Source organism: Vulpes lagopus, chromosome 24 (assembly GCF_018345385.1).
Source record: "Vulpes lagopus strain Blue_001 chromosome 24, ASM1834538v1, whole genome shotgun sequence".
Taxonomy (NCBI): domain Eukaryota; kingdom Metazoa; phylum Chordata; class Mammalia; order Carnivora; family Canidae; genus Vulpes; species Vulpes lagopus.
In genome coordinates this window covers 56,437,521-56,464,386 of record NC_054847.1, presented here as the reverse complement: position 1 = coordinate 56,464,386, position 26,866 = coordinate 56,437,521, and the positions used below count along the sequence as shown (strand labels likewise).

General features: G+C 45.0%; 1 protein-coding gene across 1 annotated transcript; it reads right to left on the bottom strand.

Annotated features, from left to right (window-relative positions):
• Positions 1-5,636: 5,636 nt before the first annotated feature.
• Positions 5,637-25,542, bottom strand: GALR1 (galanin receptor 1). The gene is made up of 3 exons (XM_041740013.1): positions 24,862-25,542; positions 20,404-20,469; positions 5,637-13,815 (listed from the first exon to the last, which is right to left on the bottom strand). The coding sequence occupies exons 1-3, from the start codon at positions 25,531-25,533 to the stop codon at positions 13,498-13,500; spliced, it is 1,056 nt and encodes a 351-aa protein (XP_041595947.1). The 5' UTR covers positions 25,534-25,542; the 3' UTR covers positions 5,637-13,497.
• Between the last annotated feature and the right edge of the window lie 1,324 nt (positions 25,543-26,866).

The following is a 26,866-nucleotide window of genomic DNA, read 5'->3' as shown; positions in this document are numbered from 1 at the left end:
GCAAAGAATCTTGAGCAATAATTATCTTGGGCATTTGTGATGCTTAATTTTATGTGTCGACTTGACTGGATGCCCAGATATTTGGTTAAACATTATCTGGGCATGTCTGGATAAGATTAATCCTCAAATCGGTAGACCGAGTAAAGCATATGGCCTTCCTGTGTGGTTGTGCCTCATCCAATCCACAGAGAGCCTGGAGAGAACAAGAAGGCTAAGTAAGAGAATTCTCTCTCTTCCTGAATGTCTTCAAGCTTGGACAAAGGACTCAGTCTGGATCCAACACCATTCTCTCCTGCATCTCAGGCCTTTGGACTCAGACTGTAATTGCCACTGGCTCTCCGAGTTGGCCCTTCTCAGCCTCCATGATCATGTGGGCCAACTCCTGACAATAAATCTCTTCATGCACAGATATAGTTTTGTTTCTCATGTGAACTTTGGCTAATACTGTGTTATCAATAATATAGTGTTCAGTAGATACTGGTTCTGTGGGCCACAGAGGAATGACCTACATTGTAGAAATTTGACTTCTTTAGATTGTCTGTGGGGGGTAGAGGAAATACTTTGGGTAAAGGAACTTTAAAATGAGAACATTCCAATCATACCACAGAGCACTGCCACCTGGAACCACTCTGTCCTTTCCTGAAAACACAAACACTTCGAAGACTTTTAGATCTCACCTACCCACAGAGGATGCCCAGAATGCCTCCGGATCCATTACTGTTTAGTGTCCTCCCCATTTCAGTCTGAAGGACTCCCTTTACTATTTCTTGCAGGACAGTTCTGTTGGCAACAAACGATCTCAGTTTTTTTTTTTTTTTTTTTTTTAATCTGGGAATGTCTTAATTTCCCATTCATTTTTAAAGTATAGCTTTGACAGATATAGAACTCTTGGTTGATAGGATTTTTATTTTTTTTATTTTTTTAATATTGTATTTATTCATGAGAGACAAAGAGAGAGTGAGAGAGAGGCAGAGAAACAGGCAGAGGGAGAAGCAGGCTCCATGCAGGAAGCCCAATGCGGGACTCGATTCCGGGACTCCAGGACCACACCCTGGGCCAAAGGCAGGCACTAAACCACTGAGCCACCCAGGAATCCCCTTGACAGGATTTTTAAAATGTCAGCACTTTGTATATAGAACCCCACTGCCTCCTGACTTTGATGGTTTTGATGAGAAACTAGCTCCAAATCATGTTTGGTGTCTGATAAGTTACACTCTCTTGCTGCTTTAAAGAGTTATCTCTTTGTTTTGACTTTCAATGGTTTGATTCTGAAAAACTTGATTCTGACCATTTTTGCCAGGTTTTTCATTGCTTGGACAGAGGGGTGGATCTTGAGAGGTCCTGACTGCCATTTTCAGTGACGTCACAACATCTCAATGACATACTGTGATACATACCCTCTAAGTTTGGAGGATGAAGAGGCATGTGTGTATAGTAGTGTGTGTAGTAGTGATACTTATTGCAAGTGTCAACAAGCGTTTTCTCTTCTCACAGTTCTCAAACACATTCAAATCATATTTTATCTAACGGTGTAAAAAATGAGAAGTTTAAGCTTACTATTGTAAGTTTATACAATGAGAACTTTAAAACTTAATAATGTACTCCTCAGGGGGAGATGTAGCCATAGAAAAAGCAACTGCCTACATAATATTATCTGTAGATATATCTCTGGCCTGGACTTCCAAAAATAGAATTATAATCTTAGAGCTGGAAGTTAATTTAGTGGGCACGGGCTATAGCATCTCTGTAGGAACAATGTCCTGGACTTATGGGTTCCCAGATGAGAGAACTTGCCTCCCCTTCACTGCCCCACAGAAACCCTGGTGTCATAGTTACTAATGGGTTAGGAGCAAAGAAAATAGTGTTAGCTACCTGCATCCATCCAATTTACATAAAAAGGTCATATATACCAAGGGTGGGAGGAGGTATAGGCAGAGATCCCCTTCCGATATCATCGACACATCCAAGAGGGTCTTGGATGAGGTAGGGATGGTTTCGAATTCACCCAGATGTGCTGTGCTGCAAGCATGGGGTTGCAGGGCAGATGAGCAGGGCAACTGCAAGGTGGGGAATGCAGAACCATGGTAGGTCAGGCCCTGACTATCAAGGAGGATGTTACCAACTAAATGTGTGTGCCCCTCTGCAAATTAATTTGTTGAAATCTAATCCCCAAGGTGATAGTGTTAGGAGGTGGGGCATTTGGGAGGTGATTAGGTCATGAGGGTGGAGTTCTTATACATGGGATTAGCATCCTTACACAAGAGGCTCCAGAAAGGTCCTTTGCCCCTTCTGCCATGTGAGGACACAGTAAGAAGATGGGTCCTCACTAGACACCAAATTTACCTGTGATTTGATCTTGGACTTTCATCTTCCAGAACTATGAGAAATGAATTTATGTTGTTCTTCAGCCAGTGGTATTTTATCACTGCAGCCTGAAGAGTCTAAGACAGAAAATAACTGGCCCAAACAACCTAAGTTCTGGGAGACAGAGCGGATACTGTTGAGTGGGGTAAAAAGTTGTGATGCAAAAAAAAAAAAAAAAAAAGGAACAGAGAGGATGCTATGCTGTGACACAACCTCACTATAGATGTGCCTGTCTACACTATTGCAAGTCTATGTCTAATGGGTAAGTATTAACAGGATACCATTAGCAATGGAATCTTTCCCACTTTTCACTGATATTTTACTGTGTCATTAGGTAGTACCTGTACTCAAGGAAAATGATAATTGGAATATCCATTTTAAAATGGTTTTTATTGGGGCAATTTTCTCTTAATTCCCAAGACTATTAACTTTTACAATATTTTTCACTTAAAGGAAGCATAAATGACCCACTAATGTTATTGATACCATGTATCATAATTATAGTAATCTTTGTATTTGTTTTTAAAATTATCTTGACAGCAGACAAAATACCTAAGAATCAAGATCTTTCTCTTGTATTGTAGGGAAAATTATATCAAATTTGTGTATGCAACCCAAAGGAAAATGTGGAGCATCCTCTTACTGAATAAGATAATAACATCTGTCAAGACACAATTAAGGCACTACGCAACCCTCCATCACACCGCAGATTTGGCCAGAAGAATTTACTATAGAGCAAACAATATTAAAAGGCATTATTGGACTCAGGATAGATTTCACTTCACTGTCCCTCAAAATTATAATCATAATAAGAAAGTGAAAAGGAAGCATGACAGAAAAGGGAGACTAAATTTGATGAATCTTGGGACCAAGCTTGGACATTCAAAAGCCCCTGACCATGGCCAAGACCCTCATTTAGGGGTACAATCAAGCTCCATAATTTGATGTAGAGAGCTCTGAAGTTTCTCCAATGATCAAGTTAAATCTGAAAGAGTTTTGTCAGCAGACAGGTCTACTATTTCTCACTCTGTGGATTGCTAATTTCCATGGAATGCATGTAAATTATGGTGGGATTAATAAAATATGAATCATTTAAATGTGTAACTGATTTGCTGTAGCATTCTTTCATTTTGTATTTTGTGTTCTTATCTTGTATCTAGTATGTATCTTGTATCTTGTGACCTTGCTAAAATCACTCATAGTTCAAATGGTTTCTGGTAGATTCTTTAGGATTTTCTGCATGGACAATCATACCAACTGCAAATACAGTTTAATCCTTCCTTTCTGATCTTATGCCTTTTATTATTTTTCCTTACTTTATTGCAGTGGCTAGAATTTCCATGCTATGTTGAATAAGAACAGATATTCTTGTCTTTTTCCTGATATAAGGGGGAAAGCATTCAGTCTTTCACTATTAGGTATAATGTAAGCTGTAAGGTTTAATGTAAATATTATTTATGAAGTTGAGGAAGTTCCCCTCTGTTCCTTGTTTGCTCAAAATTTTCAAGTATAAATAGGTGTTAGATTTTGTCAAATGCATCTTCTACATCAGTTATGACCCTATGTTTTTTTACTAGCCTGCTAATATTAGATTACTCTGATTAATTTTTAAAAGATTTTATTTATTACCCATTTGACAGAGAGAGATGGTGAGAAAGAGAGAAAGAGAGAGAGAGAGAGAGGAAATGAGTAAGGAGGAGAGAGAGAAGCAGCTCCCCACTGAGCAGGGAGCCTGATTGGTGGCCTCGTTCCTAAGACCCTGGGATCATGGCTTGAGCCAAAGGCAGACACTTAACCTACTGAGCCACCCAGGTGCCCCATATTGATTAATTTTTGAATGATGATCTAGCCTTGCATTTCTCGAATAAATCCTCCTTGGTCACGGTGTATAATTCTTTTTAAACATTGCTGGATATTATTTGCCAATATCTTATTGAGGATTTCATGTCTATATTCACAGGAGATATTAGTCTTTAGTTTGCACTCTTTTTTTCATTTTGCTCTTTCTCTATCAATATATTTTAAAAGCACAATTACTCTCATAATAAAAGCCTGGTAATTGTTTATGTTTCAAAAAAAATATCCTTACATTCCAAAAGGTTGGAAATTACCTGGCTAAGAAGATATGAATATTCCTTTCACTTGTGTGGAATCATAATTCAATCTGTAAAGAATACTCAGGCATTAGAGAGTGATGAAAATACCCATCCTAGTGAAAATACCAGGCATCAATAATTCTAAAAAGCAAGTGGGCATCCAGAGGAGGGGGGAAAGTTAGTTATCTGAAATAGGGAAAATCAGTTTACCTCCCAACTTCTTCCCAGTAATATCAAAATTATGAGCTGGGTCTAAAGATACATTTGAAAATACAGTACAATGAAATAAATATATATTTGATTTTTCTCCATATATGAAGGCAACAAATAAATCTTCTACAACATGTAATAACTCAAGAATACAGCATCTTTGAGGACTTTTGAGGAACAAAATACTACTTGACAAGATGAATCCAAATAAAGAGCTCGTATGAGAATTTTTTTTAAAAAACTACTGGTAAACAATATGTCAACTGAAATAAGAATTAAGATTTTTGAAAAATAATTTTCTATGCGAAAGAAAATTAGATACTGTCTAAACCTAAATGTATTAGTAGTTACCAACTTGGCTCTGATTCCCATTAACTTTACATAATCTTTGGTTTTAGCTTACAGTGATCAACTATTTAAAATTGAACAATTCTTCTTATTTCACTTCATTTTGTATTTTGCCAATTAAAGTCAAGTAGTTTTAAAGTCAATAATATTATTTATAATAGAATGCATATTATGATCTAATTTTTCTGAACTTCCTTCTCCCTCCCTCCATCCCTTCCTTTCATCCTTTGTTAGTATGTATATTCATTGAAGGGATGTCTAAAAGATGTTAATGATGGCTCTTTCTTCTTTATAATTTCTTATAGTAATCCTGTGTCATTTTCACAAAACAATAGACATGTATTTAGAAAGAAAACAGAGAAGGGGAAAGAGAATAAGAGGAGGAAGAAGGAGAGGCAGAAGGAAGAGGAAGGGAAGGGGGGGGACTTTTACCAACATAGTCATCAGTTTTCCACCAACATGATTCCTCTGTATTTTCCACAGTGGTTTCCCTAAGAGTGAAACTAATATAATTCAACAACTTTGTATTGTATCCCTACCTTTAGGGAAATATGCCTTATAAAATGGGGCAATTACTCTGTTCGAAAATAGCATACTCATAAGTAAGAATACTTTGAGGAACAAATTTTATTTTCAATTCAAGAAATTGGTTCAAATCACAAATTCCACCTAGACTTCATGCAGAACACAAAGTGATTGGGGATGACCACATCTGGTACTAAGTGGATTAATATAAACTCAATTTTTGGTGTTTGGCTTTGCAAGTTTACTGGTATTCATGCTAAACTTATATATAATAGTCATACTAAATTTATAGATGATAAGATAAATTTTAGAGAGAGAAACCTCAGAGAGTAGTTGCCACAGCATCTGGTGTAAGAAGTTCCATGCTCATCATTATTTATACAGCAGTGTTTAAGCAATCACATTAGTAAAATAAAAAATCAATATAAACAGATTTTCTTCTTTATCCATACTACTATATTATCATGCGATAATTAATTGAAAACTTTAAAGACAGAGAAGTTACATTTATCTCCTAGAGATAATAATGTAGTTAAAAACCAGCAGTCGCATAGAAAGACATGCATATATTTAAGTTAAACATTGAGTTCAAAAATTCACATGTAACATTAGAATGCTATAGTCTATATATTGGAGGGGAGGGGACAAAACTAATGTACAAGTGTCCTTTCCCACCAAGCTATTTTTTTGAAGGGAAAAATATGATAATTTCTGAAATCCTTACATGTATGTTATCAAACTCCTTCACACTTTGAAAATTTGTAAATTTCTGCAGATAGGCTAATATAATAGTTGAACAGATATTTTATGACTCTGATCAATGTAAACAATAAAATCTGAATGCTTTAGATCCCGTATAAGCAATTTCTTTTTCATAGAACCACAGAAGTTTGGATGTGCAGAGGGCCATCTACTTAACTTGAGTGGTTCTTAACTCTGGCAGTGTGCCTGAGGCCTTACAAAGATGCCTGGGCTCCATCTCCAACCCACTCAAATTGGGAAAGAGGTCCGAAAATGTGATCCCTGCACTTGCAGAATCAATATTACCAAAAAGCTTGTTAGAAATGCAAATCTTGGGACTCTACCCCAAATGCACCAAATCAGAAATTCTGGAGGTGAGGCCCAGTAATCTGTTTAAACAAGCTCTTCAAGAGATTCAGATACTTGGTCAAGATTGAGAACCATGGCTCTAAGGTGAGGCCAGAGCATCATTGGTACCTTCTTGTAGAAGTCTCAGTTCATTCAAATGTGTTTCTGAGACTTGTTCATCTCTTTCAAGTCTTCTTTTATATGTGAGAATGCCAAAGATGGTATTTCCAACAGCAGCTGACAAACACGATTAAACCAAATCTCCCTGAAGTACCCTAACATCCATGACCTTTGGTACAATGCACAGCTTTCCTCATTCAGGCAGGTATAACCTGAGAAATTAAAAGATATACCAACAATGTTTAAGGAAACTTTGCATTTCTATCCCTTGGTGTCAAATCTTCAATCTTTATGAAATATATGACAATAAAGTATGACTCTTAGAAAATCAGTGAATGGAAAGTGATACTTCTGTATCCATTTCAGTTTGTAAATATTCCTAAATGATAATCTGATTTAATATTAAAAGGATTATTAAATTTAATTCTTTATCAATGCCAGCCCTGTTTTGAAAATATCACACACGAGGCATCTGCTCACTCACTATCTTCCCTGTGAGGTTCCCCATGGGACCGAGGTGACAAGGATAAATAGGACACACATGCCTGAAGATCCTCCCTGTATCACTGGGCCCTGCTCAACCCTGAGCTGCATCACTGCAATCCACTTCATTAGCTATGTCTACACCTTGACCCTGAGCTGCATCATTGCAATCCATTTCATTAGCTACATCTACACACCAGCAACAGTCTCTTTAATGGGAAATGATGTGCTTTCCATCCATAGTTTCTCTTAGTCAAAGCTGGAAAAAATGTGCCATAACTGCATGTTTACAATGATTTTTCTTTCTAACAAGATGGGAAGGTTTCCATTGAAAATCAATGTGACCCCCCCATGCACTGCTGCTTTCTTGAATATGGTCATTTCTAAAAAGAGACTGTTTAACTAGTGGTACCCACAGTAGCAGGTTAAATGGCAAGACACCCACTTAATAATTGGATTCTGGTGCTTTCCCCTTGGCTGTTCTGTTCCCCAAAGTGCTCCACTAAATTTCATCTTCAGTCATGGCAGATCGGAAAGAGCTCTAGCTAGCCCAAGGCATCACGGAAAGGCCATTCACCTGCTCGAATCTCTTAGCAAAGTGGATGCAGGGAGGGGCGGAGTCGGTTGGGAAGACTCATCCAGCACAACCAGGCAGGGCCTCAGGGAGGACACAGGGGAGCTCTTGAAGGTATGGCATCACCAGAGCCAGCACTCAAAAGGGGGCCCTCCGGACATATGTGCCCATGGACCTGCTCTACGGACTCCCCATTCTCTGAAAAAAAGTGGTCATCTGCGATCCTTACAAAAGTGATTTTCTCTTAAACCATGTGTTTCTGACCTTTCACTGTTAAAGGGAGAAATACGGTACAGTGTAACCAGGAAAAAGTCATCAGTCCAGCCAAAGAAAGAAGATGTAAAAAGTGTAAGTCATTCGGAGACCCCTCAACGATGACAAATTTGGAAGACAGCGAGTGTGAAACATGATTGATCTGAAGAAAGAAGCCAGGGAGAAGGGAAGAGGTCAGGTGTGTAAGGAATGCAAACAACGAGCAGGGCAGGACCAGGAAAACCCACACAGACAGTGGGCAGCGTGTGCCTCGATGAGCCGTTTCTAATCAGCTTCCAGGGTAATGTGACGCGGAGGTCCGGGGCGACAGAAGCAGAAGCGCTCGGGCAGGTGGAACCGCAGAGGAGGAGCCCGGCGTCTGCTCCCCAGCCCGGTGCCTGGCCCGAAGGTCTGTGACGTCCAAGGGCGCTGAGGAGCAGGCTCTGCCACCGACGCATAGGCGGCACTCGGTGATTCCTTGTTCCTTTGGCGACCCTTTAGGCACTAGCCACGGCCCCTTTACATCCCGAAGGCCTCCCGTCTCACCCCTGGTGCCCCGCTTCATAAGCGAGGGTTTCACCTCTTTTCTCCTAGGGGCTGACACACATCCCATCACAACAAAACCTCTGTCACCCGCCACACTGGCGGTGCCGGCAGCAGGTGCACCCTGCCACGCGGACGTAAGCTGTCCCGTGTGAGATTTGCCTCCACTACCTTTCTGGCCCTGGAGGAGCGCCTCACACGTGCTCTGGTGCTTACCACACTGTAAAGTGCAACCAGACACTTCTGTTCTTCTCCAGCTCCAGCGCCAGGGCCATCCCACTTTTACCCGCCGGATGGCATGTTACCTCGACTCCCCAAAATAAGCTCACTGAAAGGGGAAAAAGAGCTCAATGGAGCCACAGTGGGCTTCAGAACGACATGTAAATGTTTCGGTTTTAATAGTCACTGTTCAATCTTTTGAAATAAGGTGCTGTAGTGCATGGTGTCCCCTAGGAAACCCACAGTGGATCCTAAGATTCATCCCAGTTTATAGGTTACCTTATTGATCACCACTGCCTGAGAGTAAGGAATTTGAATGGCCGATCCCACTTCCCATCTATTCTAGCAGCTGCTGACCTCTACTTTGACTTCTCTCATGCTGAAAATTTGGATGCACACGACATACCCAGAGGTATCCAGACATCTGATCGCCAGCAGAAAGGATGAGGCTTTCCACCCCCAAAATGACATCAAAACCTTTAACTATAGGACCAGTTCTCCAAACAATTGTTTAAACATGGGTAACTTAGCCAGCATAAGAACAGATAGAGAGAGAAAGTCCAGCTGAGGCTACTTCCACAATGTACACAAACGCTAATAGCTTACTCCCCACCCACCAGAATGGCCCCTCCCAGTGCAGCTGTACCCAGGATAGAGCCTGAGTTCCCAGATGCACGTGAGCAAGGGCTGGTGAGGGGTGCACTGAGCATGCACTCAGGAACCAGCAGTGAGTAGCGCCCAGCATAGTAGAGAAGCAAATGCCCAGGGCCTGTTAATGTTTCTAAAGATCTTGCCAAATCAAGTAGATGTGCCCACCTCAGAATCCCAGGCGGACAGCCAGAGTTAAAAAGGTGAGTGTAAGTGAACCTGCCCTGGTAAGAAGAGTAAACAAACACAACATCCTAACCAATGCATTACAATATCCGCACCCTATCCTTAGACGTGCTTGTCATGTAGACACAACCTGCATCAGAGGTTCTCCGTGTGTTAACTAGTCCAACAGGTTCAAGTTTTCCACTTCTAAAAGGGAAAAATCAAAATACTTTATAGATTAAAATCAGATATAATTACATTCTGTAATTTTTTTCTTTCCAAAGCAATAGGCAACCATCAGCGTTTTAAGCCACCTACTTTTGCTATATATGGCTTTTCTACGTAAACAAGCCATTAACATCCACTAGACAAATAGCCTAATATGCAACAGTTTTTAATGGCCAAGAAGAACAAGATTACCTTACATAGAAAGCCACTTACAAATCTAAAACCTGGGAGAAATCTGCAGTCAGTGTAGATCAAATTTACAAATTTTAGATGACAAATTTCCAGAGGAAGTAGCCACATCGATATATTTACCCAAATTATGACTGTGTAGTCTATATACATGCATTTAGTAGATCCCTTGAAGCAAGAACATGGTGAAGCCATCCATCATTTTATTTAATGCAATCTGCTTCAACAGGAGCAGTTTGGGGCTCGCAAGTGTCTGGCATCTATGGGAAGGAAATGGATGCCCAGCCAGGTTTCTCTCTCCTGCTCGGGAGAAGTCTGACCTCGGCTTTCAGCTAACATGTAGAAACTATTAACTGCACGGTCTCAGGGTGTCCAAGGTGCTGGGTAAACGCGGTCGTCTGCAAGACCCCAAGTGACTCAAGAGCAATTTCTAGTGAAACGCATGCAGCTTCTAGCTGCATGAGTGGCTCATGCAGCTCAGCAGCCACGTCCCCTCTTCACTGTCACTCAGTACGTCTGAGTCGAAGGAGAGATTTCACTATGGTAAACATCACAGTGAGAAACTCAGATGGAAACAAGAGTCGAGAGAAACACAAGGGGGAGTGACGGAGGAAGAGGTCGAAATGACTATTCTACGCCCAACGTGGATATAGGACAATTGCATTAAAATAAAAAATATGTACCTAAAACACTCAGAGAATGGCCTCTGAGCACGCACATGGTTGGAAGAGCAGAGAGCATCTATTGAACAGATCTCCTGGGAATGCAGGATGAGAAAGTCTTTCCAACCACGTCTCTACACTCATCAGTAGGAGACTGAAGCCAGGGCACCCACGTATGCAGCCACCAGGAATTTGGCTATTTAATATTGCAGAGCCAGTCCACAAATGTGAAAGCAAATGTCCAGAAAAATAACAGCCACTTTGGGATACTGAGGCAGCCAGATCTAAGGGGAAAACATCAATTTTCTTTGAAGGTCAATGAAAAACATGGTTCTCAAGCAGCTCAACTTCAAAGGCAAATACAATGCTGTATTTGTCTTTGCTTTGTATTTCTCCTTTATTCTGGCTGCTGTGAGAAAAAGCGTGTCCTTGGGAGGTCTTCTTTATTTAGTGGAGGATGCAAAGGTGCTTCTGGATTGGTGGCATCGATAATATATTAGAAAAACAACCCCCTAGGAAGCAGATGCTCCAACACTTGTCTGGGCGATGAAGTCTGTTACTGTCCCTCAGAACTCCTCGTGCAGACAGCTTCACAGGGTCTGATCTTTGCAGGATGTAAGTGACCCTCCACATCGAAATTGGTTATACAAGGGACCACCTGCACTCTGAATATGAGGAATGATGTTGGGCAGGAGAAACACTGGCTCTACATACGAAATGAAGTGATTTGCATCTACACTCAGCACATTTGAGGTTTTGCAGGTACCAGCTAGGGACTATGCCACTAGCGTCTGTCGTGCCAAAAACAAATAGGAAAGACCTGAGGAGTCAACGTGGGTAAGTACGTCCATCGTGTTCAAGGACATCTTCTTCATGCTTCTTACAAAATAGCAGCATTAGGTACTGTATTTTTTTTTAAATACTTCCATGTATGTGTAGAGGAATCAGCAGGGGAGAACATGAACAGCTGTGGTGCAGGCGGCCTTTGCCAACCATGCAAGTCCAAAGGCAGCCAGGGCACTTCTCTGTGTGAGCTGACACACACAACTTGTGGCATTTGCAATTGCAACTTCAAATTCCACAAAGCACATGAGGTATCATCATCAAGACACAATGTTTCTACTGCTCAACTTGAATAAAGTGCAAAAAATTTTCCATGCAAAGGACTTATACTATTCTTCAAAATACTCACATATGCATACACACAAGTTGTTTCCCTAGGTACCCAACATGAGAGCTCATGATTTCCCATCCTTTCAAAGACTTTTCTCCTCTTCTGGCGGCAGAATCAGTTAGACCATTGCAAACGTCGATATTGTTTGTGGGAGGAACGCAATTAGTGGCAATAAATTCATAACATGCAAAGACTTATATCAAGTTTGTTTTTTTCTAAAATTTGCTATTTCACATGGAATTTTGATTTGACACAGGTGTACATTATGCTAATCCTGTTTAAAAAAAGTCTTGTTTTTGTATTCTAAAATATATCAAAGTCCTGTAGTCTAAAAACTACTGTCCTAAGATAGGATAATTTAATCTTTTCATCCCTTTTTTTTTTCATTGTAAACATGAATAAATATGAAATTGTTGTGAAACCCACATCTGAAATGCAGCTTGTGATCATTTTAACCTCAAAGTGACATTTCCGGAGGAAGTAATATTTTGGGTAAATGTGCGTTTAACATTACTACAAACTTAATGAAAAAAGCATTTGTTTGTACAACATATATCCCTGGGTATACCTGTTCAGAAGATTCCATTTCTTCAAACGTTTTCTGAATCAGACATTGAGTATGGTTTCTGCACGTGACACACCCATTGCCACACATGGCTCACTGAATTCTGACTTCTCTCTGGCCCTATAGAAATCATTATTTACACAGTGTCCTCACTGATTCATTTTTTAACTATCTTTTGGCTCAGTTCCGTTCGAGGCACAGCTAATATCCCAGGCAAGTAGATTTGTAAAACTGTAATGAAGTTTCCTTCTCGAATCTCACTTGAAGCTTCTACTATCAGAATAGTTGTATTTGGCATTTTTTCCCTGATTTTTTTTCAGTTAATTCTACAAAGCCTATGTCACAGGATAGTTGTAAGGACGGCACCCACGGCTGCCACGCCGAGTCACTGCTACACAGCTGCTGATGTCTGAAGATACTTAAGGGACCTCAAGACCACAGGCGGGAGCAGCTCATCCCCAGAAACCCTGCTCCCTATTTACAGTTGGCAGCAAATGCAGCCTGTGCAAATAAGCTTGGCAAGTCTTACTTCCACTTAATAGATGTGTCTCTTTACAAACAGCCACAAAAATTAAATTCGGGTAAAACTTTCATCATGTGTCCGTGATCACATTCTAAAACACACAGCTTACAATATCACCTCTTTTCTTAAAATTGAAGAATCAACATGTAGCTGTATTTTCTAAATAAAGTTGCTTCAAAATGTAGATTGCCAATATTCCCAACAATATATAGGTCCTTAGTCCTCATTCTATGAAGAACTGATCATGTCTAGGGAACTCTACTAAACTTTCATTTCTGTAGAAGTATGAAACTACATGGCATCTCCTTTTGTTTTCGAAATAAAATTTAGAAATAATCTTTACTAGACCTAGAGATTTCCCAAACGGATCAAAGCACTTTTTTAAAAATCAAGTGTAATTTAATGGGAATGACATGAATGGTGGTGAGCATAAGAAGTTGCAGCCTTGCTCAACCCCTCCCCTACAGCTTTGTGTCTGGTGCACACATATTGAAACTCCCCAAGAGCACTATTGCTGTTCTCACACGTGAGTGCAGTTGGTGGATGGCGGGGTGTCTACTCGACTTCTGTTCTCTTTAGTATCATTAAGAGGCGATTCACTGTGAGTGTGGCACTTGAACACTTGCTTATAAGCCTTCCTAAAATTCTCGGAGAGAAAAGCATATATGATGGGATTCACCGAGGAATTACTGTACGCCAGGCAGTGGGCAGCGATTCTGAAGAGGAAGGAGGCGGGGGTCAGTGGAAAAACCCCAAACTCAGCCCAGAGATTGATGACGTGGTGCGGCAGCCAGGATATCCCAAAAACCACAACCACCACCAGAACTGTCTGTGCAGTCTAGGAGAGGAAGAGGAAAACACACATATCAATTATCACAGGAAAAGCATCCAGAGCCTTAAAACATGCTCTAAGCTCATTTTATGCCTATTGCCATGAAATAAGACTATCAAACTTTGCTTTAAGTGTTAACCGGGACTTCATATACATGGTTTTGTTCAACACTTGTTTGGGACCTGCGCTGGAATAAGTCCACCGCGTATGTGAAATGCCTGAGGATCACGGGAAGCAAACACTGGATCATGGGAATAGAAATGCACAGAGACGAAACACTATTTAATCTTTAAATTCCAAAACCTACAAAGCTCTGAGCAGGGTGCATGCTGAAACAGTTCCAGGTGAGAGGCAGCTCAGTGAGCACTCACACCCTCTCCCCACGGTGGCCCCGACAGATGGTGTATTTTTTTTTATTTCTCCTTGTTAAACTCTGGTGAATGGAAGACCTCAGCACATTGACACATTCCCATGAGACACCTCCATTTCTGTCTGGGAGCCAGTCAGCTCCATTTCCTGGTTTGCACATGACCCTTCCCTTGCCACCCCTAAATCAGAAAACACCTTGAGGCAGAGGCAGATGCAGAGGCAGGACTCACATGTTTCCTTTGAGCTTTGGGCCAAGCAGGGGATGTAAGAAAGCAGAAGCTGATTAAGGACCTCTGGACCTCAACCCAAGAGGAGCCTTCCCTCTGGCTTCCAGTCAGTGCCTGTTACCTCCTCGGTGGGTGGGATTGAGCCTGAGGACCACCTTTTCCATGTTTCATGGCAGCTGGTTGGTACACATTTGAAAGGCGATGACTAGATACTAATGCTGTGATCAGTTGGAAACTCTAGATCTGTGGCTTCAAACAAAAGACGGTGGCCTCTTCATATTTTTTAAACTGCCATACAACATGATCAGCTAGCTCCTTCCTTAAGAGGTTGCCCAGCCTGCCAATATGTGGTGGCTCTGGAAGCAAGTAGGGTCCTGACCCCCCGATGGCCACAGCAGCACCAGGGTGGTGGTGGGGGACTGGGCATCTCACTGTGTGACTGCTGGCCATGCACAGGAAGCAGACCTGGTCAGGATCATGGGTCCAAGATGAGAAAGCTGATGTTTGGACTGGTTGAGACAGGTGCCTGATGCTCCAGAGGCAAATGCCACGTTAGAGCCAGAAGCCAGGTCATGTGACCCCCATGACTAAGTAGACTTTAGTAGACTAAAGCCTGTCTACTGCTTTGCTTCACTGCCTGGGCTGCCGGCAGGTAAAGCAGAGCATCAGGGCACCTAGGTGGGCAACCAAAGTTGCCTGGCCCGCAGACGGAACAACGGTCCCAGCCCCCTGTACACCGCTGTCCGGCTCCCAGTTCACCACCAGTAGGACCACTTCTCGCAGAGCAAGGGGATCTATAGGACAGGAGCAATGCAGGCTGGAAGCCCCTTGGTGTCCTCTCTCAGACTGAGCCCAGGTTGCTTGAATCTGTGCAGTGGAAACATGGAAGTCTGATGTCCCGGTCACCAGCACCCGACCCACACGGGAAAGGGTAAGGCCACACCTTTCCTGGTCCCCGCCAGGGCTTTCCTTTCCACCGAAGAGCGAATCCTGACTAGAATTGACGGATAAGGGGGGAGAAGGGTTGGCAGGATGGACGCAGACAGAAGGAAGGTTTAATTAAGAGCACAGGGATGCTCACTCTCATGTCCTTGCATCCTGAGCGAGGGCAGGATGCAGTATGTAGGTCCACGGTGAGGACACCTCTGTCATGCCAGACAGTGAACCACACACCGCACACATCTCTCCAAGACATGGGCTGGAAGCCAGGCATTCTGTAACCAGGTGGGGGCAGAAAGGCTGGAGGGAGTGGGATTCCAGGGCAAGGCCAGAGCAACCCCATCGGGAGCGGCAGGGGTGACAGGACAGCTCACCATCACAAGGCGCCCAGGGCTGTGCAAATGCCAGCTATAACCTGGCTGTGCAGCCTTAGGAAGAGGAGGTAACCTCCCTGGGCCTTGGCGAAATGACTCTGACCATGCCTCATGCATTCAGACGCTCACAGCTCAGGTAAAATCTGACAACGGGTTTTTTATAGGGTGGCAGGATTACATATTAAAGCCAATTACTCCATGATACACAAAGCAAACATGAAATTTGCTCACATGTATTAGCAGATTGTCTGCTATCAATCCACTATCCATTAGTGGACAAGAGATTCCCTTCCCAGATGATTTCATCAAAAACAATCTAGACATAATTATACCTACAAATAGAACAGAGCACATCGTCTTTTCCTTCTAAGACAATGAGGACATGTTTCTACTTCCCCAAATGAATACCCTCTGGAGATTCCGTTTCAAGCATCTCTCAGGAAGTTTCTACTAAGTGCCAAGCCTAGGACAGAAATAGGCCCCAGCAGCTTATTGATATGATCATAATGTATCAAAATCTGTGGGGCACAGCTAAATTGCATGAGTGTGGGATATTTTGTGTACGTGTGCGTTGCAATGCATTCAAATTTTACCTTTTTATTTTTAGTGATGGCCTGGGTCTTCTCAGAACCCGGAACAAGACTTTGTTCTGGGTCTATCCATGGTGTTGAATGCGACAGGGTTGCATTTACAATAGACAATAGTCTCTGATATGCAGTCAGCCTCTGCGGCATCCAGGTGCGTGGCTGGAGACATCAGGTGTCTGTCATCTTCTGTCCCCCTGGCGCAGACTCCTGCAGGTCCCCGGCACAGCCACGCTCGGGAAGGGAGGCCGCACGGGCAGACGGCATCCTCTGTCACCACCCGCGGCTTCCAGCTCTGCCCTCAGGCCGCCGGCACCGATGACACTAGCTCTGACTTACAGAGCTGCTCAGAATAATGCACTGGACCAACCCCAGACCTGGGCCATCATTTCCGGGCGCCCGTCATCACCCAGGATGCCGCCTGTGAAAACACAGAGCTCTGGGCCTCCCCTCGCTGCCACGGCTTGGTGCAGTCGGTAAGGATGTTAGGTACTTGCCTTTCTGAAAAGCTTGGTGGTGTTCGAAGAACCTCTGGGGAATTACATAAAAGCTGCCATGAAAGCCCTTATCCAACCTCGAATGAAAGGCGATGCTGTCGCCAGCTTGACAGCCATGGACGCCAAACCATGTCTTTGCCTGTGGGGGAAGCTCCTTGCTCTCTTTCTATTCGAAAGGTCAGATTGTAACGAGAGGATGCCTCTCTGTGGAGAATGAGGCTGATTGTTCTTAATTTCTTACACGGGTTTTTTTTTTTTTCATTCCATCACTGACATCATCAGAGAGGAAGTCATACCCAGGGTATGTGTGATGTCCCTTGTTTGTACAGCAGATCGAATCCCAACACTGATTTTTGATACATAAAGAAAGCATCCTTTAAAGTCATGTATAAAAATCTCTAACTCATTATCCTTGAGATTGAGCCCTTTATAACCTTCTTGGGTATTCCTTTTTTTCTCTTTATACTGATAGTATCTGAAAAATATTCATCTCTCTTCCTCCTGTGAGATGTTCTCCTTCAAAGTCATCTGAGACATCTGTTCTTCCTTCAAAGAATCCTACTCACAATACATCTAATGGAGCTTAGCCGAGAGAAGAGAATGATGAAAACATTTCCTAAGCTAGTAAATGCCCAACAGGAAGCTTGCAGACTTACTTCAAGCCCAGGGTATGTGTGTAGTGGCGGTGGGGGTGGGGGCAGCTGCTAAAGGAACCCAGGCGACAGGTGTCAAGGGAGCCTCTAATCCGGTTTCCCCGTAGAGATGCCCATCCCGTACATGTCTGTCCCATTCTGGAGGCTTCCAGAGATGACCACAGAGTCCCGGGCCCGCATCCGATCAGCCTCATGACAGGAAACATCTCTCATGTATAGCAGAGTGTCCAATCAACCCCAGCGCTCTGCACTATCATTACTATTATTTCTACATTGGAGATCATGTTCTTCCTTGTTCCTCCTCCAAACATGCAGAATAACTGCTCAGCATGAAGTCCTAACTCTCCACCCCACGAGCATTGTGCACCTGAACACAGAGCCCCTGCATGGATGGAGGCAGCGTGGAGGAAGGGTGCTCTACACTGCGGAGGAGCTGTGCTGCAAACCTGTGCAGCTGAGATGAGTGAATAAGGGCATCTGTACCAAGCAGAGCCCTGTCCCACAGGGACTGAGCATTCACATGCCACACACTTGCCTAGGCGGAGACCTGCGGGGAAAACCACCAGGAGCCGGTCTGTCTCTGCCACCAGTGAGGTGCGGCCCACCCGGGCTTCTCTACCAGACCAGGCCTCCTCCCCATCCCTGCCCTTTGCCCTCTTCCTACCTGTCCCTGCACCTCCCTGCTGCCTCTTGCTCAGACGTGGGCATGCACACCACCACCAGCACCACACCTTGTTTGTTCTATGCAAACAAGGAGGCAATTAAATGTATCAAAAGAGATCTGACATCTGTTCAGGGCTGTTAAGGGTCAGAAGATTTGCGAATGGAAGAGAAAACCTTCCCACCTCCAAATGCTAAATCTTCTCCTATGATAAGAACTATATTTACACACATGTGCATATGATATGCATACATGTTCTGATATGTTCGCATGTGTGCATACATACACACACATTGCAAGTGTGCATTTATAATATACACGTGTGCATGTACACATACATGTGCGCACACATGTATATATACATATTTCTTCTGTGTATACACATACACTTACACATGTACTCTGTGACACACATAATATATGTGCATATATGATGTATATGTGCACATATACACATATACATGCACACACGGTAAATGCACACCTGTACACACACATACACACTCACATATAAAACACATATAATATACACACACAGATGCATATAGACACGTGTACACACACAGCATACACATACGTATCTGTAAAACCAAATGCAGAAACTGTTAAACTGATCTGTAGAGATTTTCACCATAAAGCAGAAGCTTTTCCAATTATTTTTTACAAGATCTATTTTCATTCTTCTCATTGCTTTGTTCTTCACTGCCAACTTCCCCAGCTTCTCTGAAACACTTGTGACCACAGCGCCTGATGGGACCCACAGCCCGACTGGCTCCAGCCTGGGTGATAAGCACACGGTGTGGACTGGGTCATCCCCACGGCGGAAGTGGGCAGGCCAGGTCCTCCCACGGGCACAGGCTGGGCCTCCCCCCAGCAAGCTCCACATGGGAAGAGTCCTCGTCCGTCCCACAGGGTCAGCTCTGGCCCAGAAGGCAGGCGGGTGCTCCACACAGAACTACCCCGGGGAACAACAAACTTAATTGTTGTAATGAATCATTTTCTTGGAGACAGTGGCTCAGAGGACAAGCTAAAAGGCAGACTAAAGAAATGGGAAGAGTCCAGCATAACAACATCCCTGAAAACGGAGGAGAGAAAGAGCAGCTTCAGGGATGACTCCACCCATACGCTCTGCCAGCTGTTTAAAGGAATCCAGAAACTTAGAAGGAAGCCCACATAAAGGCTGGGATGGAAGGACGGACCAATGAATGGAAGAGGTGAGACATGCTAGTTATCTCTGCTGCACCTTTCATCCTTCAGTGGCCACCATAAATGCCACATGACCGTATTTGGAACGCAGGTTACACGGCAGGCTTCTTCACCAGTTCCTACCACTTCTTTCCATCCAGTCTGAGAACAGACATGGTTTCAGCTGTGTTATAAGCAAGGAAGGTCAGGAAGGGCTTTATTTAAGTAGAATTTTTTAAAATAAATGTGATCAAACTATAATTTCTGCCAATTACGTGTCCTTGATCATAATAAATGTTTAGAAGGACAAACAAGGTACTTTGGGATGTTATGATTGACATTTGGGGATAACAGTGTCTGGCTATGATCCCCTCCTTAAACATCTTGTCCAATACTCTTAGTCCACTTTCTAAAGTCAGAGGTTACACAGATATTGTGTTAAGAGTGAGATTAATTCTGATTTGTGACATAGTCTTGTCTCAGAAAGTGAACTATAAAAAATACCAGGATGTTAGATGCTTTAATACGATTCAGGAGAACTTTGTTTAAATCAGGATTCATTGGATGAGAAAGACAATCAAAAATGAATAGAAGTCCCCTTAAGGCCCCTCCCCTGCCTCCCCAGGAGGACCAGGGTCCACACAGGTCCAGAAGGAAGACAGAAGGACAATGCCTCTGATCTTGGGGCTTAGGGGAGAGATTAAAGTAACATTCTCTGAAAAGACAGTCAAGCCAGAGCCTTCTAGAATCACATCAGTGATGGCAAACATACAATAAAATGGTTGTGTGCAGATCACGGATGTCAGCAACTCTACAATGATCAACCTAGAACACACCTCCTAAAGAGGCTTAGAATCCAAAAAACTACCCCTTCCCTCACCTCTCCAAACCTCCGTCTAAGTTTTAATGCAGCATCTGGTCACCTGGGATGCACTCTGGCACCGACTTTCTATCCCTATCCTGTGCCTCACATTAAGAGGTTTATCTCAAATGTCTGTACCAAGGAACCTAAATTTCATGACAGTGAATGGACAGAAGGACAATCAGGATTAAAAATCAACTAAGCAATCTATGTGACACATAAATATATATTTGTGAATATTACCTTTTTCTTTGATGCTTCGGACTTCTTCGACATGTTCTTCAACTTTTTATGCAAATGGTTAAGCACCTGGAAAACACAGACTAATAAAAGCATCCACCTGGTGCCCACTGTTCATGGTCTGATTCACACTGACAATCCCCGACCTGACATAGGAATCATGTGACTTACAATACCATTCAAATAGAAATGCACATAAGAAGCCAAAGTAACGATGCACATGGACTGCCAACTGCATCTGTTTCTCTACCTTTGGGGACTATCCAGAGGCAGTTTGTGGTCACGGAATCTGTCTGAAGAGAGTTCTGGGGGGGTGGGGGTGGCTCTGAGGTTTTGTCCAGAAAAGACCACACTGCTACCCACATATGCATTCTTACTGGCTTACATTCCACCTCCATTTCCCCAAGATTCCACATTTTAACAATCAGCAGGTCTTTTCTGTACGGCAGGCGCAAGGCTACATCCTCGGCGTGTGGAACAACTAAAGGTGTCCCTCCAGGGCACCACCCAATGGAGGAAGCAAGCAAGGGAGCCAATCCAGATGATGTGCGCAGACCGATGTTCAGTGCTGCCAATGTTTGCCTCCTCTCATTCCTTCTGTTTTCTGTTGAGGGGTCCTTACAGCAAATACTCACCTGTCTGGTTTCCCTTAGCTCTTTTTCTAATCCTGCCCACTGTGCTGTGCTTTTAGACAACTCACATTTGGGAGATTCAGCTTCTTGGGGGATTTAGAGACCATTTTGTGAGGTTTTACAATGAACATTCCTGTCAAAGGATCTCCTGATAGACACTGGCTTCATTCATTAGAGAAACTATTTTTGCCTCCTCTTGCCAGTGTAATACTCAGGAGAAATGACATGAAACATTTGGGTTACATGTAGGGATTTACAACAGAGGCTCGGTCTTGCCAACAGGGCCAAGCTTTCAGACCCATGCTGGAGTTCATTTTTATAGACCATCTGAGTGAACATCTAAGGAAAAATTAGCCTCTGGATGACTAAGGGCTTTGGGTTGTCCGTAGTTTGCCAAATGAGGCTCTGAGAGAACTAGAAACCACGTTCCAGACACTGTCTTGCTTCCCTCCAGCACTTCAGCGTGGGAATAATGCAATCAGTATGGACTTACTGCAAAAGTCTGCCGCCCTCAGCTAGATGCAGGATTTCTGCAGTGATCAGTTATACCCTAATTAAGAAACTACAGGATTTATTTACCAACTCCATGAGCTCTAAGTGAGTTAAGCAGACATCACGGGGGTGTGAATTCCTGACTCCAGATTCTCGGCCATACTAAACTGCTTCTCACTTCCTACAGTGGCTCAGCATCATCTCCAACAAGACAAGTCTGTCACTTGGTACAGTAACATTTGGGATCGCTTTCAATAGATTGACAGTGGATTAGCTAACTGTTCTGCCAACAGAAATTGGGGGATATAGAGACCATTTTGCGAGGTTTTACAATGAACATTCCTGTCAGAGGATCTCCTGAGAGATGCTGGCTTCATTCATTAGAGAAACTATTTTTGCCTTCTCTTGCCAGTGTAATACTCAGGAGAAATGACATGAAACATTTGGGTTATATGTAGGGATTTACAACTGAACTGAAGGTAAGAGAAAAACAGAGGAGCTTTTGCAGGATCTTGTCTGGAGAGGATGGGCCTAGTGAGTTTCCCTGCTGGCAGCCTTCCCCCAAGAGACCACAGGAGGACACTGGTCATTGAGGACAAAGGACAGGAAGAGAGATCAGAGGACAGGCAACAAAACAAATTCAGAAAGGGCCAATTAGAGAGGAGGCCAAACAGAAAAGTCAAATGTTATCTGCTTCATAACACTGCCCGAGATCTATTCATCCCTTCAGCAAACTCAGTTGCATCACAACTCAGTGACCTGAGGCCACCTGTGGAATGTTGTTGAGTGGTCAACAGAAAAATACCCAATATAGTTTTCTTCACTGTGTTTTCCTTCAACAGCCCATACTATGAGCACACACTGATGTGTTACAATGCATATATTGATGTGTATTCAATGAGGTCTTGTCATCAAAGATATCATGATGGGTTATAACTACATTCCTTTAAAGGATGATGATGGCATGATGGTATCACTCCCAGGTTCTATGCACTTAGGAGTGTGTGTAGGAGGCATACGTTCAAACCCGAGCCAAGGTCATCTTGGATATCAGATGTGGAAGAACTTGGCATGTGGGCATGTGAAGAGTTTACACTCAGATCAGATGGTGGAGGGTCCCAAACAAGAATTCCCTCCAAGAAAGGAGAGGACAGACCCATGCAAGTACACACCAGCCCAGGCATTCTCCATGTTTCTCAGGGACTGGCAGACACAAACTGTTGTACACAAAGTCGTAAGGTTTGGGGAATAGAACACTTGAATGCAATTCCTTTCTTGGGGAAAAAAGGGGGGGAAATGTAATTTCAGGTGACTTTGGGGCTATTTGTGATTTTTCACTGTGGCCATCAGTCTTGGGCGTTGGAGAAACGGCCAGTTCTGAACCTCACATTCAAGAAGAAGAATCATTACCTCAACAACGTTCTTTAATGATGGAGCCAAAGAAAAGCAGCTAGAAAAAAACACCTAAGCTCTTATCCAAGCCCTGTAGTGAATCTGCCAATATGAGCTTGGATTTAAAAGAAATTTCCAGTTATGCTTAAAAACAAGCTATTTCCATATAAAAAGTATCCTGATGTTCATGTGTTTGTTGAATTTTTTAGAATTATGATGAAACTTTGCCCTATGTGTGATTTTCATAAATTCTCAAATGATAGAAATTTTTAGGCTAATTTTTCTTAAAAAGTTTGCCTTGTCATTTCCATCGAGAAGACTCATAGAGTTCTGGGAGGTGAAAGCAGAGCATGCTTCAGCTCTACTTCAGGTGATTGTGAGTCACACGAAATCTCCTAAGAACACTTCTAGTCCTGAGCTTCATGCCCCTAGGGCCCTTCCCCGGTAACTGGAAACTGCCCTAGGACCCTTTCTGAACCATTTACCAGTGTCATCATCTGGGCCCTTGCTTTACACCCCCCAAGCCCTTCCCTGATGCTCCCACTCACAGGCTTGCTCCAGTGAGACAGCTGCTTACGGGATCACTGATTACCACAGTGGTAGAACCACATTATTTTTTATTTTTATTTTTATTTTTATTTTTATTTTTTTGCATTTGAAGAAGGCTAAGTGAATAAACCAGCAGTTCATCAAAGAGCTAGCTTCCAAATGCCGTCTCCTGCCCCATCTCCTCTGTGTTTCCTTATATATAACCCTTCGATGCAGGCCACTCTTGCAGATAATATCCAATACTATCACCATTCAAACAGACATAATTCTACACAGATGACATGGGGCAGGGTACAAAGAAACCAGGGGGCTTGTGGTAAACACTTTTGCTGGGGAAACCACTTTATGAATTGAATGTGGGTAATTATTGCTCTCTGTGATCTGGTTACCCATGGCTCTATAGTCATGGCCTCATCAGGAACAGAATGAGAGTCAGAGAAAGATGAAAATAAAATGCTGGGAACTTCAAACTTTGGCTACAGAGATGTTCTCCTTATGGCGATGACATTCTGAGAGTGTGCTGGGGACCTGGTGTTCACATGATAGAGCATTGTTCTTACTCAAACACAAACAAGTGTCTCCAAAAAGTTGAAGACTGACCAGGATGCCATCTGCAAAACCCTGTGTTATTAATGAGAGACACTGTGAGTGTGCTGAGCTCTGCAGAGCTTTGGGAAGGGAGGGTAGGAGCAATTTTCTGGGTAAGGAGGGAGGGGGTAGCTGGGCCATACTGTCAATGATGCCGGTCTCCAGGAGAGTCAGGGATTTGGGCCTGAATCACTTTATACTGTCTACACAACCCTTCTTAACAGAATTGAAACCCATGCATCCAAAGTCCTCTGGAGCCTCAGGTCAAGATTCTGTGAAGAAATATTCTTTTAGCACTTGGGTTTATAAAGCTAAAGCTTGGGGTAAAATCCAGTCCAAAGTGTTGTTGCTGTCACCAGGAGCAGGGGCTTCACAGAGGAGCAGGGGCCCTGGGGGACCACCAGGGAGGGGAGCATGAGAGAGGGGCATGGCCTGCTCAGGCTGACTGAGCTCCCCCTGGGGCTCTGCAGGTGGCCTGCAGATCCCCCAGGCTATGCCAGGTGTGAGTGCCCCAAACCCAGCACCACCCCTCCTCTGAGAGGGGGTTCTCTAGCGTTTGGAGGCCTCGGGACAAAGCCAGGGAGGCCGAGGGGAGGCGGGACCTCCTGGAAGTGACCTGCAAACTTTCCCAGCCGGTCCCAGCCTCCAAGTCACTTTCTGGCGCACCGTCTCCCACACCATCCACCGCGCCAGCAAGGGCAGCAAGGCTCCTAAAGGGGCCAGAGGGGTGGCGACCCTGGAACCCAGGAGCCTGAGCCTGAGCCGGAACCCCTGCCCGCGCCCCTGCCCGAGCCCTGCACTCACCCACCTTGGCATAGCAGAAGCATATGAGCAGAAGCGGCAACAGGTAGCCGAAGACAAAGGTGCACACCACGTAGGCCTTCTTGTGGCCCTGGTTGGGCCACTCTTCCCAGCAGAAGGTCTGGTTTCGCACTTCCCAGTGGAAGAGGCGGCGGTGGTAGGCCACCGGGGAGGCCATGGCGATGGACAGCGCCCAGATGAAGCCCACGCCCAGTAGCGCGTTGCGGGACACCCGCAGGGAGGAGGAGCGCCGGGAGTGCACGATGGCCACGTAGCGGTCCACCGACATCGCGGCCAGGGTGAAGATGCTGACCAGCATGGAGACAGTGAAGAAGTAGTGGATGAACCTGCAGATGAAGGCGCCCAGCACCCAGGTGGGCAGCGCGTACACCGTGGCCTGGAAGGGGATGCAGAAGAGCAGGTAGGCCAGGTCTGCGATGCTCAGGTTGAGGATGAACAGGTTGGTGGTGCTGCGCCGCTTGCCCGGCTTGCTGCGCGCCAGCACCGTGATCACCAGACTGTTGCCCAGCACCCCGAACGCGAAGATCAGGCCGAACAGCACCAGAGTGATGAAGTTCTCGACGCCGATGCCTATGCCGAAGAGCGGCCTGGGCTCCGGGGCTGGGCGCTCCGGCCCGCTCGCATTCCCCTCGCTGAGGTTGCCGGCGGCCAGCTCCATGCCCCAAGCGGCCCGGGCGCGCTGGCGACGGTGCCCGCCGTGGAAGAAGGCTCCGAGGACGCGGGGTCCTGGCCCCAGCACGGAGAGCGCGAGTCTCTGATCCTAAGGCTCCGCGATGGGCACGCACCCTGCACCCTGCACCCTGCACCCTGCGGCTGAGCCTACTCGCACCAGGTTTGTGCCAGGCCGCCCGCGAGGAGCCGCGATCTGGACCTTCCCGGGCGAGGGTGGGTCCCGAGAGCGCGGGGATCCCTCTGCCCTCCGCGCGGCCGCCGAGAGGCAGAGACCCCCGGCGCCTTACCGGTTCGGGTCCCTGCCGGCCGTCCCCTCGTTCCGGGAGTGGCTTCGGGCTGCACCTGTTGCTCTGAGCCTCCCCCTCCCCGCGCCGCTCCCGGGGCACAGTTCGTGGAGAGGGCTGCCCGCGCCTCCACGCCCGGGGCGCCTTGGCCCCCTTCCCAGTTTTGCAGGGATTCCGAGTGGTGGACAGCGCGAGCGCCTTCCCGGCGCTTTCCCTCCCGAGGGCTGAGGGCCGGCAGACGGGGTGCTCCGGGGCCTCTCCGTAGCAACTGAGACGTCGAAGACACAGCCCGCTGGAATCCGCGCCCCTGGGGGCCTCCCCGGCCCCCGGCGGTCGCAGCGCGCGCGGAGAGTGGCCGCGTCCTAAAGGGCTGAGTCGCCGCCCACCTCCTCGCTGGGATCAGACGCGCGCGCGCTCCGCAAGGTGCGGACCTGCGGGGGCCCGGGAAGGCGGCGGCGGCCGGCGGCGCAGCGGGGCCCGCGGCGGGGGGAGCGCGCGGGGCGGGGAGTCCAGGTGCGCAGCCTCCCCATCCCCCGGCGAGCGCCGCTCGTCTTCGGAGAGCGCTCCGGGCCGGGAGTACAGCCCCGGAAATCAGTGACTGGCACTGCAACCTGGAGTTTTGTGAAATTGCTAACCCCAACCCCACCCTTCCACCGCTGGAGAGGAAATAAGCAGGAAAAAAACCCATGAATGGCCTGTTTGAGTTTTCATTATAAACATACAATACTTAGGATGTGTTCACATCACCAACTTCAGATCGGTTTTACCTTGTGTTTCTCATCTGAGTGACATGAGCAGAAGTATGACAGATTTGTGAGGTGGAAAGAACATGCCTAGTATTTTATCCCTGTTGTAAACCGTGAATAGGCCAAGAAACTGAGCTGAGGGAGGAGAGCGGGTAAGCATTATCCTCGTGGATAGTCTTGCCAGGTCCCAACTAGACAGCTGAAGCGGATTCATTTATTTGCAGCGTTGATATGATATTTCTAAATTCACTTTTGAGATCACCGTGTTTTCAGCACTTTCCGAATGATG